Genomic DNA, 18,771 nt, shown 5'->3' with positions numbered 1-18,771 from the left:
TCAAAGGGGTTGGTGGAGGGGGAAGCCCTATTACCTTTTGTCATCAGACTACTAATCTAGTACAAAGACATGTTGAATTTTTTTTTTTCTATAATATGTTATACTGTATAGTTTAGAAAATCTTGTGGTGATAGTCCAAAACATTAATGCCTGCTATAATGAACCCGTTATGCTGGCTTCCATGAGAAAATTTTGAAACCAGTTTCTTTGCATCGTTTTCTCTGAGATGTCAGGGTCTGGGCACTGTAGAAAGTTCTGTGGGCTAGTTCCTGTGAAGTGTTGGTGGGGATTCTTTTCTTAATTTCCTGGAACAATAGTTGTCAAAACAAAGTAAATACCACAAACAGTAATATTAATAACAATAATAAATATAGCACATTACAGTAAACCCAAGAAATTTATAGTAATAGCCTGAAGATTAAAGCTTGGAAAAACATATTTTTCTTGACAGCTTCAGTAACTAGCTTCCTGTCAGTTCTGGCGTGGTATCCCAATACCTTACTCCGGACATGGTGCCTTGTGCTTCATAGCCTAACTCTCATGACAAATATGCAGCTTAATGGTAAGTTTGGGGTTTTTTTTTATGTTGCCTGTTTTAGTGACATGCAAATGAATGTTGATTCCCATCCAAATACCAGAACTTTCCTTTTGTCATATAAGTACTTTTGTTGGTTCTCCCATAGCTTCAAGGCTTTTCAAGAGTGGGCTCCTTGAATTGCTTGTACCATGGGAAACTGAAACCCTAGTGGTAAAAGAAAATGTCATTATAAGTAGGTTGATAATGTCTTCTAAAAATGATTTTTAGGATTAGCTAATGATTCTTGGAAATTAGCTTTGTACTATGGGAAGAGGTAGCAGAGAGGAAGAATTAAGGTGCTATGAGAGAGATTCATGTTTTTCTGATGCAGTAGGAATATTTTTGTAAACATGCCGGCACTAGTCATTGCTTATGTTAAGCTATCTGAAAATAAGCCCTCAGAAGCTGAATCTATTAAAAAAGAAATCCAACCCTTTAATTTCATTTCATTTCCCTATGCACACCAGGTTATCTCACATTGTGTATATTGCTCCATAACACAGGAGAAATAATCTCGCATTGAGAATATTTTGCCACAAGACTGGTAGAAATTAAAGGATGTAATTTTTTAAATGAAGAAATGAGGCTTCTAAATGGCTTGCTATCATAGGGCAGCTGTCCTGAGGAATGCTTTGGTGGCCATATCCTCAAGGCTAAAGAAGACATCAAACAGTAAGAACTTGGAGACTAGAATCTTTTAAAACCTACATGTTAGACCAAGTCAGAGCTCTTTTAAATTCTGTTTTCACTCCAAGCATATGACTAAAGACAGTAATTACAGAAAAAAGAAACCCAGAGCCACCTGAAGATCACACTTCTATCAAGCAATTTGCCATCCTGTGATGATACAGCTATTCTCCACAGTTTTCCTCAAAGATGCTTATGAATCTTTTTTTCATAGATGCCATTTCAAATCATTATCTTTGGGATGCACTTTTTTCTTCAGGTTTTCACTTTCTGTCCCTTTTCTTTGATGTTATTTAGAGATCAGTCTCACAAAAATCTGCTGAAATTTTTGCTATTAGGTAGAACTGTGAATAATCTAATGGAAGAGACTTAATCGATATTCACAAACTGAGACCTCTGTCTTATTCTTGATGTTTGAGAATAGAATGTGGCCTGATTTGTAGGATATCGGTGCCTGCATTTAACACCCATGTGTATTTTCAGCACTCCAATTTTTAACTGTGGACTAGAAATTTCAAAAAATTACGCTGTGTGTACTACTGAGACCATATGTGAATCTCTTCCAAGTGGCACGAGGCTGAGTGTTTGTGCTTTGATACTGACAGACAAGCAGCCACATGTTTGCGGAGTTTATTAGGCAATTGCATGAGATCAGTAAGTAATGATGTGAATGAAAAGCTGCTCAGAAGCAACCACTGTGGTTGACTGGAGGCTCAATAAGCATATGAAATGTGGTTGTGGATTTTTTCGTATATAGGATTGTGAGCCTAAGGTTGGAGTTGAGTTGGAAAGGGTTGGAGATACAAGCTTGCTGGAGGGTAAAGAAAAGGGTCGAAGGTGTGTCTCCTTTTATACATGTGTGTGGATTAATACAGATATATATCCCTTAACTGCCCCTTTTCCCATACTCACTGATACAACCAGGAGCTAAGTAGGTTTAAGTGCCCATCAGATAACTTCTGTGCCAGGATACCTCAGCAGCTAATAATTCAAGATAATATTCTGTCTCAATGACACTGAGTTGTCACATTTAAGAGCTGAAATAATCTCTGTTCACTTCTTGACAATTGAAGGTGGTATCCATCAGAGCACTTCTCCAATCGATGATTTTGGTTTCCATGTGCTTTAGTTCAGAACTGGGACTAATAATAGTATCTTAAGCCATTGCAGGCAGTGTCTCACAGGAGTTCTCATCAACTTAAAATTTTCAAGATCATGCTTTCCAGGAAAGATAGGGTTTTGGTTTGGTTTGGTTTTTTTAACATATACACTAGAGAGTGAACAATTTAAAGACAAGTTGTTCCTGAGACTGGTGAAATATAATTGACATGTCAGCTTTCTTTTGGAGTCAAGTTTCTCTTGTATCCTCTTTAATTCTGTAATGTTTTAAGCTATTAAGTACAAATTGTTCACATATCTTCACTGTATTGACAGGTTATGGTTAGGGTTTTTTGTTGTTTTTTTGGTGTGTTTTTTTAAACCACTAAGATGTCAATTACGGTTCATTGGGAATAATTTAGGTTAGTCTTCCTAGATATGTGTGGTTATAAAATGAGGTTCTTCCCCTTTTAATACGCAAAATGCAACAAGCCCCCAAATGTGTTCATTTGCAGAATATCTTCACTGATGAAAAAAACACCACCACCACCAAAAATATTTCTTCAGATGATTTCAGGTATAATAAACCTCTTCAGATGCAATAAGCCTTTTAAATAAGCAAGAAGGCACCTCTTCTTGACATAATTCTCATTAGATAATTGTATTTGCTGTTTCAGAAACTGAAAAACAACTTAGAGGTGTAGCCACTCATAGATGATTCACTAAACTCTTTTTGCAGGTGGGCATTTTTCACCGAGAAAATCCCACTGCTGCTATTTTTCTAAACCATTGGATCTCAAAGCCTTCTCAGAGAACCTCCTTCTTAAGTTTGCATTATTTAGTTGAAATTCATTATTGCCATTTAATACATATTTTCATGTTTAGCCATTTTGTTTTCTCCAGTCTTTCTCTTAAAAAGAAGAAAGGAAAGGGAAAAAAGGGGGGGGCGGGCAGGGAGGAAGGGCAGTGCTTTTTCATACTTTTCCATCCATTCTAGATAAGGGTCCTGCCTTATTTGCATTTTACGAGTAGTCTCTTTGAACCTACTTCTGAACTATTGTACTCTGAAGATTACAATTTTGGTCACCATTTCTTCAGGAGATCAATGAATTAGAAGATATTGTCTTGAGAAATGAGGTGGTTCTAGAGATCTCATCCTGATGTTGTTTTCAAAGCTGCTTGTTAGTTATTTTTCCAAAACCTCAGATCTCTCCAGCAGTAATCAAAGCTTTTTAGTTGTTTTTTTTAGTAGTTTTTTTTTTTTCCCCACCAGAGTATAGGGCAGATTCTTTTTGGGAACTGTCCTATGTTGGGACTTTATGAGCAACCACTGTCTAGGGCAGGTCAGTTCATGATCAGAAAATCTTATTTTATTATGCCATTATGTGCTCATAAATGTCTTCATAATGAGAGCTCAGGCTGTGTAACTTCTGTGCTTCAGAAGCTCTTATCTGAGGAGTGCAAGATATTTTTCAGGGATAAACCCAATACCCCTGCCATTTGTTTTGAGAACAATGCCCTTAACTGGTTACAAGATCCAGGGACAAATTTTGCAAGGATGGTGTTTACAATCAGTATTTGACGGGTGACATCTAGAAACATTTAATGCCATGTAAAGGAAGGTGGGTAGAAGCAAATCTACAACGACACCTGGCAAAGAAAAATTTCTCAGAGCTACAGTTGCTCTAAACAGCTGTCATTTGTCAAATTGTTCTCATAGTGCATTTACTCATCAGTTCCTTTAGCAAGAACTATTTGTGCTCTCCTCACATGCCCTTTTGCTTATCTGTTATTGTCACCAGAAATACTGTTTGAGAGCAGTGTTTTGAGCACAAACACTTCGTGACAGAGCAGATAATGTAGATGCATCCTGAAATCTGAGTTAGAATGTCAAACAAAACATGTCAGACTATGAATATAATGTAGAAAAAAAGTGGGTTGTTATATTGCGGTGATATTTTCAGCTGTTAAATAGAAAATATAAAAATAAAATAACATAGGAAGTAATGAAGATGTATTTATTCAGTTGTGGCATCAACCCTTTCATGAAACAGTAGAAAAACTATGGAGCCTTCTAATCCTGGAAGGAGATGAGTTGAGGGTTAGCATGTGGACTTGGCTGCTGCTTGTCAAGAGGAGATGGGCTGGAACAGTCAATTCTGTGGAAGTTCTAACGTAACATCTGCTTGTATTAAGATGTAAAGTCTTCACAAATAGCCAGATTTAATTAAGTAGTTACAGTACAGACCTAACAAGTGAAGGTGAACAAAGCAGGAAAAAGCTGGAGGTTTTTAAATGATATTACCTTCAAAGAAACACCAAATGAACAAATTAAATGACTTGAAGCTGCACCCCAAATGTGCCCTGTTCAGAAGAATGCAAGCATACATATTCTAAAAGCTGTAGTTTCAATGGAGAGGTTGTTTTGGTTTGGTTTTGTTTTGTTTCATTTTGTTTTTTAAAAAAGAACATTGAATAGCAGTTTGCTTGTCACAGTGATCATTATAGACTTCATAGGTGATTCAGGGTCTCTGAAGAAATTAAATACCTTCTGTCTGTGAAGGTATCATTCAGAAATGCAGGAAAGCACAAAAGTACGTCCCCTTTTCAAATAAAAATATAAACATTTTGTGCACTTTGTACACTTATTTTAAAATTAATTTGGATACTTGGTACTTTTGGACAAACTCAAGTGACATCTAGCTCAAAACTGAAGTCATACACAAAATTTGAATGATGCGGTTACATTGAAACAAAGAAAAGTTACAGAAAACTATGAAAAACAGAATAACCAAATTCAGATTCACTTCTCATTTTGATTAATTATGTCAGCTGCAGTTGAATGTAGTTTTAGTGATAATGATTTGTCTTAAATTTCAAAATAGTTTATAAGGGGAACTTTTTTCAAAAAAAAAACCCCAAAAGGCAGTAATATAACAGGTCTCAGTATACATGCAAGAGCTATGAGCTCTACTTTCAGGAACACTGCCTTAGTAAGCTTGGAACACTGATGGAACAGTTTTGGGGGTTTATATCTGTACTTAATGGAAAACTACACTCAAAATTGTACTCCTGAGTAAGCAGGTTTCAGTAGCTGATTTTGCTGAGAATATTTACACATCATGAAATAAGTATAAGGGATATGCAGTATAAATGTTTGACTTATAATTAATGGTTAAGATTATAGTTTTAATTTTTATGTCTTTATTTTTAAGCTGGTCCAAGCAGTGCCATTGGAGCTCAGGAAAGTACTGCCCAATTGTTGGTGTCAGATCCAAACCTCATTCATGTGTTAGTGAAATTTCTTTCCGGTACTAATCCTCATGGAACAAATCAACACAGTCCACAGGTAACTAGCAATTAAAATAATAATAATAATAAAAAAATCTTCGTAAGAGAATTTCAGTACACTTGACATGAATATGTGTTATTCATAATGTATTATATCCTTGACTTGTTTCTTTTTTTTGATTATGGTCTTAGTTGGTTCTGATGAGCAACCATAGGGAAGTTCATGTTGGTGATACACTCTGAGTAGTGATCATGTGTTTTTACAACTATCTGGAGACTTGCCACAGGGAGAGAATGCCACGCGATATGTCAGTGAATGTGTTCCAAGTTAGGATTCCTTAGTTACATGCATGAAAAAAGTAATACAGTTCAGTTAGTTTCCTGAAATCTTGTTGGGTTGGGATAAAAATGCCAATGCAGATTAAGTTTAAATATCTAATAATTCCAGAATTTAAGATTATGCTTTTATTTTCTGCCTGTTTCTGAATTCATGTGGTGTCTACTGTTTTTCCTAATTTCAACTAATGTTTTTTTGCTTTTTGCAGTCTTTTGAAACATCTGTGAATAGTAATAAAAAAGCCTGTTAACTTAATTTTATGTAACATTTGACAGGAGTCTCAGAAACACTTAGTTTAGGAGACAGCAAACACCTGGTATTTCCAGTATTTTCCAGAAAATTTTCCAGAAAACACATAGTCTTTTCCAGAAATTAAACATTGTGCAGTGCCGTTAATTTAAAGCACTTATATGTAAATGTGTGGTTTGTGGGGAAAAAAAGAAAACATTCAGATTAGCACAGAAATATATTCTGTGTGAAGTGTAGTTTGCATTGCTGAAAAGATAAAGTCTCAAGCTGCAAAATGAGTTTTAAGCAAAGAACTGAATTATTTGCTTTTTACTCATGGTTAGTAGTAGAATAACACATAATATAAATTGATACACAGTAGTTGTCCTGTGAAAACCCAGTAAAATTTTTTAGCAGGCAAGTTAAGCTACATAATACTTTTCTGTTCTTAGAAAATGTTCATGTTAGATACTGCTTAATGTATTTGAAGACATTTCAGGTCTATATAATACTTATTAAAATGCCTTCCCCCTCTAGGTTGGGCCAACGGCTACGCAAGCTATGCAAGAATTTCTTACTCGCTTACAAGTGCACCTTTCTTCAACTTGTCCTCAGATGTTCAGTGAATTTTTGTTGAAATTAATACATATACTTTCAACAGAAAGGTAAATCTTAACTATTTTTTTTCTTTCATGCCCTCTTTGTGTTTGAAATCTGTGTGAGTGTGAATCACAGCTAAGATGTGTATGTCCTGCCTTGTCACACTGTCAAGTTATATATGGATGGAGATCTTAGGTGTTGCTGCAGCACTACCGGCAGGATCTGGGCTGCTTCTGGCACATGGAATAGTGCAACTGGAATCCACACACAGCCCTCCGTGTGTGAAGGACAGTGAATAGAGGCACTAAACATTTGTTTGGACTGATTTTATCTAGAGCTAAGATATAGGCCTTGTTAAAGTACTCCCTAAAATAAGGGCATTATTGATGACCTTACCTATTAAAAAGAGAAAAAAGTATTCTGAGGCCTGAATTAATCAAAGATTCTAGAAATTATTCATAGATTGTGAAAATAATATGGATGGCTTTTATAATATAGTAGGATGAAATATGAGATTGCATAATCCTATTTATGCAATATGCATATTTATTGCTTTGTCTTTTTTTTCTCTTCTCCTCACCCAACAGTGGAAAACCTCCTCTGCCCCACTCTCCTTCTGGAGCCTATTGATGTCTTGTCTCCCCACTAGTGTAGAGAAGTGCTGCTGGCCAGAGGAGAGATAAGAGCTTATGGCTTGTCTCTTACAGCTCTGCTTCTTCAAGGCCAGGTCGATGAGCACAAGACTGTTGTGTACACAGCAGTACACCAGAAATGTGGCAATTTTTTGGTCTGAAGTTCATTAGGAATTATCATTTATTTCTGGTATTGATGTTCTGCTCATCCCCCATATAAAGGCTTCGTATAATTAGGGATGAGCTTCCTCAGTTTCTGGCTTCCCAGTAGGTGGCACCTTTGTGTTATCTATTCTTTAATCTTACAGAAAACAGTTTCGGCCTTCTCTAAGAGATTTTACCTTAGTGACTTAAATTGCATGGGAGGTGTTTACCAGGCTACATTGGTGATCAATCACTATGCAAGAAATGTCATAATAGGGTAAATTTGGTAATTCACAGTGAATTTTGGAATGCGTGTCAGCATGCCGTAATTTATTTGAAATATCCTTGCAGTGGTCTCATTAGCTTATTTTTTGAAATGTGTTAGATATTTTGAGACAAAGCAAAGGAGAGCCTGAAATGTCAAAAAATGGGAGCAAAGCACTAGAAAAGGGTTTAGATGGTTATTTCTAAAACCTCAGGTAATTATTGAAGTATATACCATGTCTGATTAAAGCATAGGATTGTTTGTGAAGCAAAGCAGTATTTTGCTGTTAGAACTAATTAAATGCCAATTATTTTCTTCAGGGCTGTTTCTATAAGCTGTTTTAGTCTATATTTAATTTCAAAAGTTATAGTAAGATCAATGTCAAAAGAGACAGAGAAATATATCAAAAATCAGTAACTAAATCGCACTTCAAGAATTAGCACCAATTTTGTTTTAAATGTACAGATTCAAAAGGTTCATATTGTAGTCTACCAGTATACGTGTAAAAGCAACTGGGAAAATAAATTTATCCCTAAAAGGGATCCTTCAGGCAATCAACCTACAAACACCAACCTAGATAGTTTGAGTACCTTCTCATGGTTTTATGTATAGTTACTATTTAGACGCCTAAAACCTGACCATTATTCTTACTACCTCAGCGGGGGGGCGGAACTACTGGAAGAAAAAACCCATCATAATTTCCTGTTAGAAAACAAATAATCCTAGTGATATTGAAGTATTAGATGACTCTTCCCATGAAGCTTCCCTGCAAACATACAAAACTTTTCACCCACTAGGACTATATTCCAAGCCTATACCTGCAAAATTAACTAACTAAAAAAAAAAAAAGATGGATCCTAGACTTTTTCAAAGGAAACTTTAATCCGTAGTGGTATCAGGAGAGTGATAGCATGAACAGGTTCTACAGGCTGTGCAATGACCAGTATATTAAAAAGTTATGAATACTTGACTTATGTGAAAGATCAGATTGTGCTTCAACATGGCTGAAGATGTGCTTCTGAAAATGGCTGGATTTTTATTTATTAAGTTTGGTGTGCTTTTTGATTCTTAAAAATAATGCTAAAAAACCCTCAAACAACCGAACCTGTTTAACTTGTTAATATTGAACAATGAAATATCCTTTTTTTTTTTCTTTCAGGGGTGCTTTCCAGACGGGCCAGGGACCCTTGGATGCACAAGTGAAACTCTTGGAATTCACCCTGGAACAGAATTTTGAAGTTGTATCAGTTAGCACTATTTCTGCAGTAATTGAGTCTATAACCTTCCTTGTGCATCATTACATTACATGTTCAGACAAAGTGATGTCTCGCAGCGGCTCAGACAGCTCTGTGGGTGCTCGAGCATGTTTTGGAGGGCTTTTTGCCAATATTATCCGTCCAGGTGATGCCAAAGCAGTTTGCGGAGAAATGACAAGGGATCAACTTATGTTTGATTTGTTAAAGCTGGTCAACATTTTAGTTCAACTGCCGCTTTCCAGTAACCGAGAATATAGTGCCCGTGTTCCAGTACCTAGCAGTACTACAGACAGTGTGTCTGATGAAGAAAAGGTTTCAGGAGGCAAAGATGGCAATGGAAGCAACCCTAATACTCAAGGATCAACTGCATATGTGGCAGACTTGGTGTTAGCCAACCAACAAATTATGAGCCAGATTTTGTCTGCACTTGGCCAGTGTAATAGCAGCGCTATGGCAATGATTATTGGTAGGTATTTTGTAAATAAAGTGGAAAATCTTTTGGGGTGGTGTGAAACACCTGAAACTTCTACAACCTCATAAATTGAGTGCACACATGAAAAAATGTGTCACAGAAATGACAGGAAAAAAAAGAGACTGATAGGAAGTGAAAGTGGGGGACAGGTATGTGAAAATAACTAACATGAGGTGGGAGACAGTAATTAAAACCAAGCAAGAGTGTGTTTGCCATTTGAATTTGCTGAATCTCAGAATGGTCAGTGTTGAAAGGGATCTCTGGAGATTGTCTAGTCCAACCTCCCTGTGCAAAGCAGGGTCAACTCAAGAGCCTGCCTCAGAGAGCAGGTTGCCCAGTATCTTATCCAGTTGGGTTTTTAATTCCCCAAGGGTAGAAACTCCACAACTGCCATGGGCAACCTGTTACAATGTTCAATCATTCTTAAAGTAGAAAAGCCTTTTTCTTATGTTTAAATGGAATTTCTTGTATTTCAATGTGCCTATCGCATGTCTCTATGCATGGATTAGGATTAGTCTTCAGTTTGTACTATAGACATGTTACCTCAATTGTTCTCTATGTATCGCATTATTTTCCCTTTTCTTAATCGTTTCTGAAAATGACAATTTACAATTGTGGCCCTTGCACAGAATACATAAACTTTTCTATTCCTCTGTTTCACCAGAAATCTCAATTAACATCATGTTCTGGGAGTTCCAGTCATATATTTGTGGGTGGGATCTTCATGCTATGAACAAGTGAGGAAGTTGATGATACTTTGAACAGCAAAGTTGCTGTTTGTCAGACATGTACCTAAGGTGCATTTTCTCAGAGAGACTATATTACTTGCTTGTGAGCTGTGATGATAGCATTGAGGTTTTTTGCACAAATTAAACCACTGGCTGAAATACCATGAATGTTTCTGCATGTGCAAAACTGGAAGAACATTTTGCAGGAGGATAGGCAAAGAGCTTGCACTCCATTTCAGGCGTAATAGTTGTAAAACTTTGTTCTCTTTATAGTGTTCTCTTGTTTCAAAGAAAGTATCTCTGGCCTTTTCTGTGCTAGTCTCTTTTAAGCAGATGTGAAACTGTTAACCAATGCTATTACCAGAAAACAGTATACTTTTTGGATGAGAGCATGTGAATGTTAGACCAGTAGTTCATTTTGGCATAAAAACAATTGAGGAAAAAGTAGTAATCTCCAGTAGTCAAATTAAACAGCAGGCAAGATTTGACAAGCCTGGAATGTGCTGTTGGAACCTTCCCGAAATTAATTCCAGAACGTCTCCTACTTTACTCTGGATAGTTCGTGTCATATTACAAATATACTATGAACAGTGGAAGTAGTTTGTTCTGGGAATGATGGTTTGTTTTGAGTATGTTTTTCTTTGGAGTGTAATTCAAATATTCTTCTCCTCAACTTTGATGTCTTTCTAAACCACCAATTTCTGTCCAGCAGTTTTTTTGCATTTTTAAAAAGGCAATTTGGAAAGATAGTGTTGTTTCAAAATGTTTTTCATTGAGTTCAGGATACTGGGCCAGCTGATCCTTTCAGTGGATTGTTCCTCCCAAAGTCTTTTAATACAGGTTATTGAAACTAATTTGTATATGTATTTTGGGAAGATGTAACACAGCTATTTGTGGTTTTAGTTCCTTCAAGAAAAGCTGTGTTAAGCTCTCTCCAGACAATTTCTATGAACAAATCATTTGTCCAAGACTGCAGCCAAGGTTATATATGATCCAAAAATCAGTTATCAGCACATAGTAGTAAACATGTAATAGCTAGTGCAGCATGCTAGCAACCCAGTAAAGATAAACAAGAAGATGTCTGCAGATGTATACCCATAAGCAGTGGCTCTGGTGTCAAAACTTATGCTAATAATGTTAGTTTACTGCACCTGGTGGGCCAGCTGGTCAGGAACCAAGATGGCTTTGAGTATTCATGTCACATGAAGTTAAAACAGTTGTTGGATTTTCTTTTGTGACCATTTTGTCTATTTATTTCATTAGGCTTTTATGCTTTGTCATTGACAGACTATGAAAATCATACAAGTAACAGTGTTCCCCTCCTGTCCGACCTTCTTTTCACCTCAAAGTCTTCACAGCAAACCCACCTTAGTTGGCTTCAGCTCCATCATTCATTCCATTTAACTTTTCTAGACTGTTCAGAGGCTGTCTTAAGACTTTTCTTTCTCTGTCTGTCTCAGTGCATCCAGTGCTTATCAATATTTTCTTTCTTGACAGCTTGAAGGTGATTAAAGTACTACAGCTGTCAATTCTCTTGCCAAAATGTTTCTCTAAGGCATGTTCCAAAGATGACTTGAACATGTTACTTTTTATTATTATTTGTTAGTATAAGTCCAGTTTCTCTAAATGGTATGGGATTATTCCATTGATTCCCCCCACTCAAATCTAAAACTACTTTTGAAAGCTCTTCCAGATTGATATCATATGCTTTGTAAGACAGTTGTATTTACGGAGGTAATCTCTTCCTTGGGAAGACTATTCTTTTGCCTTCCATCCTCAGTTTCAGCAACGTGTAATAGATATTGCTGAATGTTAATATTCAGTAAATCCTCATGAATAAATCCTGAGCTGTAGCACTGAGAAGGAGAATTCTGGGAGAGGTATTTCTGATAGAAATATGTAAGTTAAATGTTTGGGGTTTTTTGGTTAAAGTGCACTTCTGAAAAAAAATCTTAAATACTTGTTAGTTGCTTCTGGCTAGGAGTGATTCCCATCCTTGTAGTTCTTATTCTGTTTCCTTCGCTAATTACACTCATTTTTATGGTCTTGTCTAAAATTGGATTTAAATTCCTTGACTTCCTGGGTCAAGTCTTCCTGTTTATACTGTAAATAAGGTAGCATGTATCTGGGAACACTAATAGTAATTTATATGATCCTGAAAACTGGCCCATTTGTAGTTTATGAAATCCATGTCAACATTTAACTGTAAAGAAATTAAATATCCTTGAGTTCTCTCATGGGCTGTTATGGTTTGTTAGGTCTTGGCTTCTGACCTTTGAACTGTTTCTGTTTTCACTAAGGTGCAAGTGGCTTACATCTCACTAAACATGAAAACTTTCATGGTGGCTTAGATGCCATATCAGTTGGAGATGGGTTGTTCACTATCCTGACGACGCTTAGTAAAAAAGCAACAACAGTGCAAGTGATGCTTCAGCCAATTCTTACCTACATGGCCTGTGGGTACATGGGAAGACAGGTAAGTTTCCTTAGGTCTGCTGTGCTTCAAGGGAATTATAGGCTAGTTGATACTGTAACCTGTAATAAGCTCAGAAAACTGAACTACTGCCATGTAAAAGAAATGTTAACACTTTTCCAATCTCACTTCACTTTGGTGCTGAAGTTAGAAAGCCTCCCTCCATTGCCCCTGGTAGAGGGAGAGAGAGTTTCTGTAAGGACATTTTGACATTCCCATAAATGTTCCTGGCTAAAGGCTTGAAGATGGATTGAATATGTTATTATGTGCAGGTGGGAAACATGTTTTTTGTATTCATATTAGTGGATATTTTACACATTCAATATTTTTCTTTCCCTTTAGCTGCTTGCCCTGGTAGTTTGATCTTTTCCTTACTGTAAAAACTTTGCCTACGTAAGGAGTGAACCACGTGGAACATGGTATTGCTGTTTTGTGGCAGAGAGGTCAACTGTGGTGGCATTTCCTCTCTGGGATTTCTGCCTACTAAAAGGGGGGGCTAAGAGCAGTCATGCATATTTCTGTCATATTAATTTTGTATGAAACCATGTATTTCTTAACTGTTGTTCTTCTAGGGTTCTCTCGCCACTTGTCAGTTATCTGAGCCACTGCTCTGGTTCATTTTACGAGTGTTGGATACAAGTGAGGCACTGAAGGCTTTCCATGATATGGGTAAGAATGTCTTTTCTTTAGCTGCATCAAGTAAAAGGTTTATTGTAGATTTTTTTGGCACTTAAAGAAGGAATACAGCTGTATCTGGAGGAGAAAATTTACTAAATAGGCCTTTGCTAGCTTAGAATCTATTGCATGCTTCTGAACAGTGTTGGTTTTTTCCCCCCCCCCCGCCTGCATTATACACAGGTGGTGTTCAGCTTATTTGTAACAACATGGTAACAAGCACAAGAGCTATTGTTAACACAGCAAGAAGTATGGTTTCGACTATTATGAAATTTCTTGATTCTGGTCCCACCAAAGCAACAGATAGCAGTTTGAAAGCTAGAGTGCTAGCTTCTGAGCCTGATAATGCAGAAGGAATTCACAATTTTGCGCCTTTGGGTAAGTAATACTTCTTTCTCTTACATTAATATCCACTGGTCAATTGAATCTTTATCAAGTTGTTAACAAACAGTATTGTGATAGTGTCAAATGTTGCAATACTATTAAATCTTCTAAACAAGAGGGGCTGCTGGTGTTTCAAGACATTGGGGGAGGAGGTTAGCCCCTCCTCCATGGGTAATAAGACCTTGTGTGGATAGGGGAAAGAAGGAAAGGGAGTGATCTGTATCTGATGTAGTCATGCATCAAGGTGGGCCCCTTACTCCTCCCCTAGGTCAGGGGATACCCAGTTCCAGCCCACCATCTGCCATAGACACACCAAGACTCACTGACTTCACTTAAGGCATATCAGGTTTGAGGGAGCTGTTATAGAAGCATAGCAAAGTCGGATGACACAGAATGAGCCCAAGCTGGGTCAAACAGGGCAGAAGAAGCTGGACCGTAGGCCTGATGCTGCTGCTGCTCACACCTGCACCTAATTGCTCCCATGTTGCCTGCATGAACATTTGTTAGAATTGCAGTGCTGTTTTGGTATCAATACAATGGCTTCCAGTTAACTAAAATGCATGTGTTTTAAGATGTAGATGTACTCTAATGTCTTACAAAGGCTCCTTTTCACTACTAGTGTCTTAATGTTTTCTGTTGCTGCCCGCTAGCCCAGTGTAACCCATGGATGTATTCATACAGTGTGTCTCAGTGTCAAGAGGGGAGAAAGAAAGGATTATTTTCAAAATTTCTGGAAAAATTATTGGACAAGAGAGAAATCCATTAAGTCTTGTCATTGAAATTTTAGAATGTAAAAAATAATGAATTTTTTTTTAAAAAAAGATGTTTATTTGGCAGAATAGGGGCCATTAGAAATCTTCTACCTTGCTCTTCACAAATTCCTAAAAGGTAAATTTAAGAATCCTGCAATGTTGGTACTTGATTACTTTAAGTAGTAAAAATCCTAAGCTTATATGGTGGTGGCTTCTTGCATGCTTTATCTCCCAACTTGCAAAGTGCTGCAGTTCTTGATGTTCTGCTATGAGTGCATCTACCTTAATGTTTTACTTTCAGTCAGGAGTGTGCTTTTGAAAATAACTTTCTGGTTGTCCTCACTTACTACACTCTGATTCTCATCATGTAGTGTTCTCTGAGAGATGAACTCAATTCATTTGGGGTGAGAGTCTATCCAAATGTGTCCAGGAATTCACCTCCAGCTGCTACTAGGCATTCAGTCAAGGGGCCAGGCTAGAGCTACTTTAAAGTAAAACACCCCAAGTACTTGTAGTTTGAACAGCACAAATCTGGTCATCTTGTGCCATACTACTTGCTAAGAAGATATAGCCTTGGATCTTCCTACTTCATTCTTAACTCATGCTAAGATTAGAAGAATAAGCAGCCACTGTGGTCAGTTTTTTTTGATTCTGGTGTCTTTTTTAAAAAGAGGTTTTCATGTGAAACAAACCTTTTTAAAGAAAAAAGGTTTGCAGACTTTGGTTATAAAGTCGTTTATGTTATCATTGTAAAATTTAAACCTTTAAAGCCTTCATTATGTTAACTATGAATTAACTGAGTTCAAGTTCTAAGCACACTGTTCAACCTGCACATTTTCGGTTGGTTTGTTTTGGTAATGAACTCTTGATAGAAAGTTCAGGATTTTGATAGCAAGTGTCCCCTAGCAAATTTTCAAGCATGTGCATAATGCATGTGCATATGTAAGTTGCATATGTACAACAGTCTGAGAGTAAAAGAAAAATATCTTAGTAGTTGTAATTATTATACATGGGATGTAATCAATAAATTGAAACAGGTGAGATAGAAAAACAAGTGTTTTCCACAGTTCAGGTTGTAAATTAATCTCGGTTTTATTAATAAACATTAATAATCAATGTTAATGGTGCTGTTTTTGAAGGTTCAATCACCTCAAGCAGTCCCACTGCCCAGCCTGCTGAAGTGCTGTTGCAGGCTACTCCTCCCCACAGACGAGCTCGGTCTGCTGCATGGTCATACATATTTTTACCTGAGGAAGCTTGGTGCGACCTCACGATTCACCTTCCCGCGGCTGTGCTGCTCAAGGAGATCCACATCCAGCCTCACTTGGCCTCTCTAGCAAGTAAGTAGGTTCACTGACATTGATGCTGGTTTGAAAATTTGAATGGTAGGATTTAGAAATGATACAAAGAGTATAATCAGAGGAACTAAAGCTGGCAGGTTGTTTGAAGAATAAATAAATAAAATAAGTTGAAAAGCTTGCTAATTCTGCTTTCCTTGAGAATGGAAGGCCCTGCCTCTGCTTGATTTTTTTCAAGCTTAGTACACGTCTTGTGGCATTAATGTCAAATGACAAAAAACCTCATCAAACTTCTCAAAACTTTGCCTGGTGAGAATGCAATATTGGTCAGCGGTCTTCAGGCAAAATGGTTTTGTATGGTAGTTGAAATAAAGCACGAGATTTTCAGCTCTTACTGTTGTAGCCCTGCGAGGGAAACATATGGCATTTACACTGACAAGACTTTTCTTCACCTTAAGTCTTTGAAATAAACTATATACACCATGTATCAAAAATACTTATGTGTTTTAATATATATCATCGCACAGGTCAAATACTCCAGCTGCAGTTCTGTAGTAGTGTTTGCCTAAGATAGTTTCAATCATCTTGTTCTGTATCTGTAACAGGGATACATATTTAACACTTAAAATTCAAACCAGTACAGATTTTTAAACAGTATTAAACCTTCTTGTCTTACTCTGTAGCTTGCCCTTCATCAGTATCTGTTGAAATAAGTGCAGATGGTGTCAATATGTTACCTTTGTCAACTCCTGTTATCACAAGTGGTCTCACCTATATAAAAATCCAGCTGGTAAAAGCTGAAGTTGCCTCAGCTGTCTGCCTTCGTCTCCATCGTCCTCGGGATGCCAGTACACTAGGCCTCTCTCAGATCAAACTGTTAGGCCTCACAGCTTTCGGAAACACCTCGTCTGCAACCGTCAACAATCCATTCCTTCCCTCTGAGGATCAGGTCTCTAAAACAAGGTAAACTTCTAGTATCAATGGACAGAGGCATGTTTGTGCCAGTTCATGGTTTGGGTTTTTTTTTTTTAATGATGTTTTCTGCTCGGAGTCAGATCTTTCAGTAGCAAACTGTATTCATGAGTACCTGTTTTTGCAGTTGAATTTTAACATTTACAGCATCCGTTTCAAATATCTTGGGAAACTTGCTGCTTTTTTTTTTTTAAACAGAAGGCAAATACAAGCAGTACTCACTTTTGGTAGCATGCTTAATCTGCATACGTAAAAGGGGATGTTTCATCTCTGCAATGGTGAAAGAATACAAAGCACAGCAAAGCATTTAGAGTTGCATTCTGTGTTTTTAATGAGCAGGCAGTTGTCAAAAAAACTGAAGTAGCAACATATTTCTTATCCATACTGAAGTCAATGGAGTTACATAATTATTGGAGCAGGAATAGAAATAGGACAATGGGATGTTTTGCTGAAGTTGTATCTAATATTGCTGTTTGCAAACATTTGAGGAATAGGAACTGAATGTTGTTATGATTCTGGCATATCAGCAAGATTTCTTTTCAAAAGCTTTTATTTGATTAGGTGGTGCCTTGAGTTTCTTACTCATTTTTAAAATAAAAATAAATAAACCCTTAAGGATTTAAAGAAAATAAATGTTAAAGTTTTACAACTTGAATTTAATTTGACGGGTGAATTTTTGAGATCTCCTGGTTCTGAAATTTAGTGTACTAAATTGTAAGAGAGCATGGGAAAGTTTTAAAAGCCCTTCTTCTTTTGCTGGAAAAAATTTTGAGAGTAAGTAGATTTTTGAGAATATGAATACTTTCCAGTGTGTATTTGATAAAAGCTGTATAACTGAAATGAGTCTTTGATCTTGAATAGCAGTGAAGGACATTTTCATAGCCAAATTACTCTGTTGCTGTATTTGTACTTCAGAAAAGGTTATCTTAGTCACACAAAAATAATCAGTATCTAAAGAAAGCAGCTGAGTGAACATTCTTCATGCTTCCTCTGAAAGGAACATTCCTTTCAGCTTAGTTTTATAAGTATCTCAGTAAAGTAATAGTAGTAATATGATAGATATATTCAATAAATTTGGATATGATTTTTTTTAGATATTACAGAAAACTTGCTCTTTTCTAAAATGATAAATATTTAGGAGTGAATAATTCCTAAAATAAATTGTAAACTTAATTTAAGATCTATATGCAAGTTTGCCTTTTTTTTTTTTTTGAACTATGGGAGATAAGGTTAGCTGTGAAGACAAGTTAACCTGTTAGTTTAGAACTTGTCAGTGAAATGATGCCATTTATTTCACATGCAACTTAGATTGCCATCTCATTCATAATGCTAGTTTATACATCATTGTAGTATATTTTTATAAATAAAGTCTAGTTAATGTGTTTCCAAACTGTTTCAATTACAATAGGTTTACTTTTCAAGATTTATTATTAAAAGCAATACTGAACAGTATTGTTAAAGAATGAGAGAGATATGGGGGAAATGCAGTGGCTGACACATTTTTAATTTCTGTGTGTGTTTTTAATTTCTCTGCATGCTTTTTAAATCAAGTTCACTAGGGTTCACTGTAATTTATTGTAGATGTGTATGACCCTAAAAGTTTGTAATGTCAGGGAAGCTGTGCAAGTATATAATTTTAATGCCAACCAGTATTGCAGGATCTTGACCTTAAATATGAATAAATCCAATGGTGCCTAAGTGAGGCAGTGTGCTGTTTCATGTTTCACATTTATGTTTTGGCTAGCTCCTTTTAATGTAAAAAAATGTGAAAAAACCCACAACAAATAAAAAGACCTCCAACAAAACAAAAAAATCCCCAACAACAAACAACCCCCACACCCTCCCCTGTACCTTCCCCCCCCCCAATAACACCCTCCCACCCCCCCCCCGCCTCCCCCCCAC

General features: G+C 36.7%; 1 protein-coding gene across 1 annotated transcript in view; it reads left to right on the top strand.

Annotated features, from left to right (window-relative positions):
• Positions 1 to 18,771, top strand: part of BIRC6 (baculoviral IAP repeat containing 6) — a 177,007-nt gene that overhangs the window by 73,327 nt on the left and 84,909 nt on the right. The window contains exons 43-51 of the mRNA XM_010581233.1: positions 452 to 562; positions 5,578 to 5,711; positions 6,756 to 6,883; positions 9,019 to 9,581; positions 12,616 to 12,791; positions 13,361 to 13,457; positions 13,647 to 13,841; positions 15,739 to 15,939; positions 16,581 to 16,860. Coding sequence (XP_010579535.1) covers positions 452 to 562; positions 5,578 to 5,711; positions 6,756 to 6,883; positions 9,019 to 9,581; positions 12,616 to 12,791; positions 13,361 to 13,457; positions 13,647 to 13,841; positions 15,739 to 15,939; positions 16,581 to 16,860 — 1,885 coding nt within the window. The remainder of the gene's footprint in view (positions 1 to 451; positions 563 to 5,577; positions 5,712 to 6,755; positions 6,884 to 9,018; positions 9,582 to 12,615; positions 12,792 to 13,360; positions 13,458 to 13,646; positions 13,842 to 15,738; positions 15,940 to 16,580; positions 16,861 to 18,771) is intronic.

Source organism: Haliaeetus leucocephalus, unplaced genomic scaffold (genome assembly GCF_000737465.1).
Source record: "Haliaeetus leucocephalus isolate CR32 unplaced genomic scaffold, Haliaeetus_leucocephalus-4.0 Scaffold752, whole genome shotgun sequence".
Classification (NCBI taxonomy): domain Eukaryota; kingdom Metazoa; phylum Chordata; class Aves; order Accipitriformes; family Accipitridae; genus Haliaeetus; species Haliaeetus leucocephalus.
This window is presented reverse-complemented; position numbering and strand designations above follow the sequence as displayed.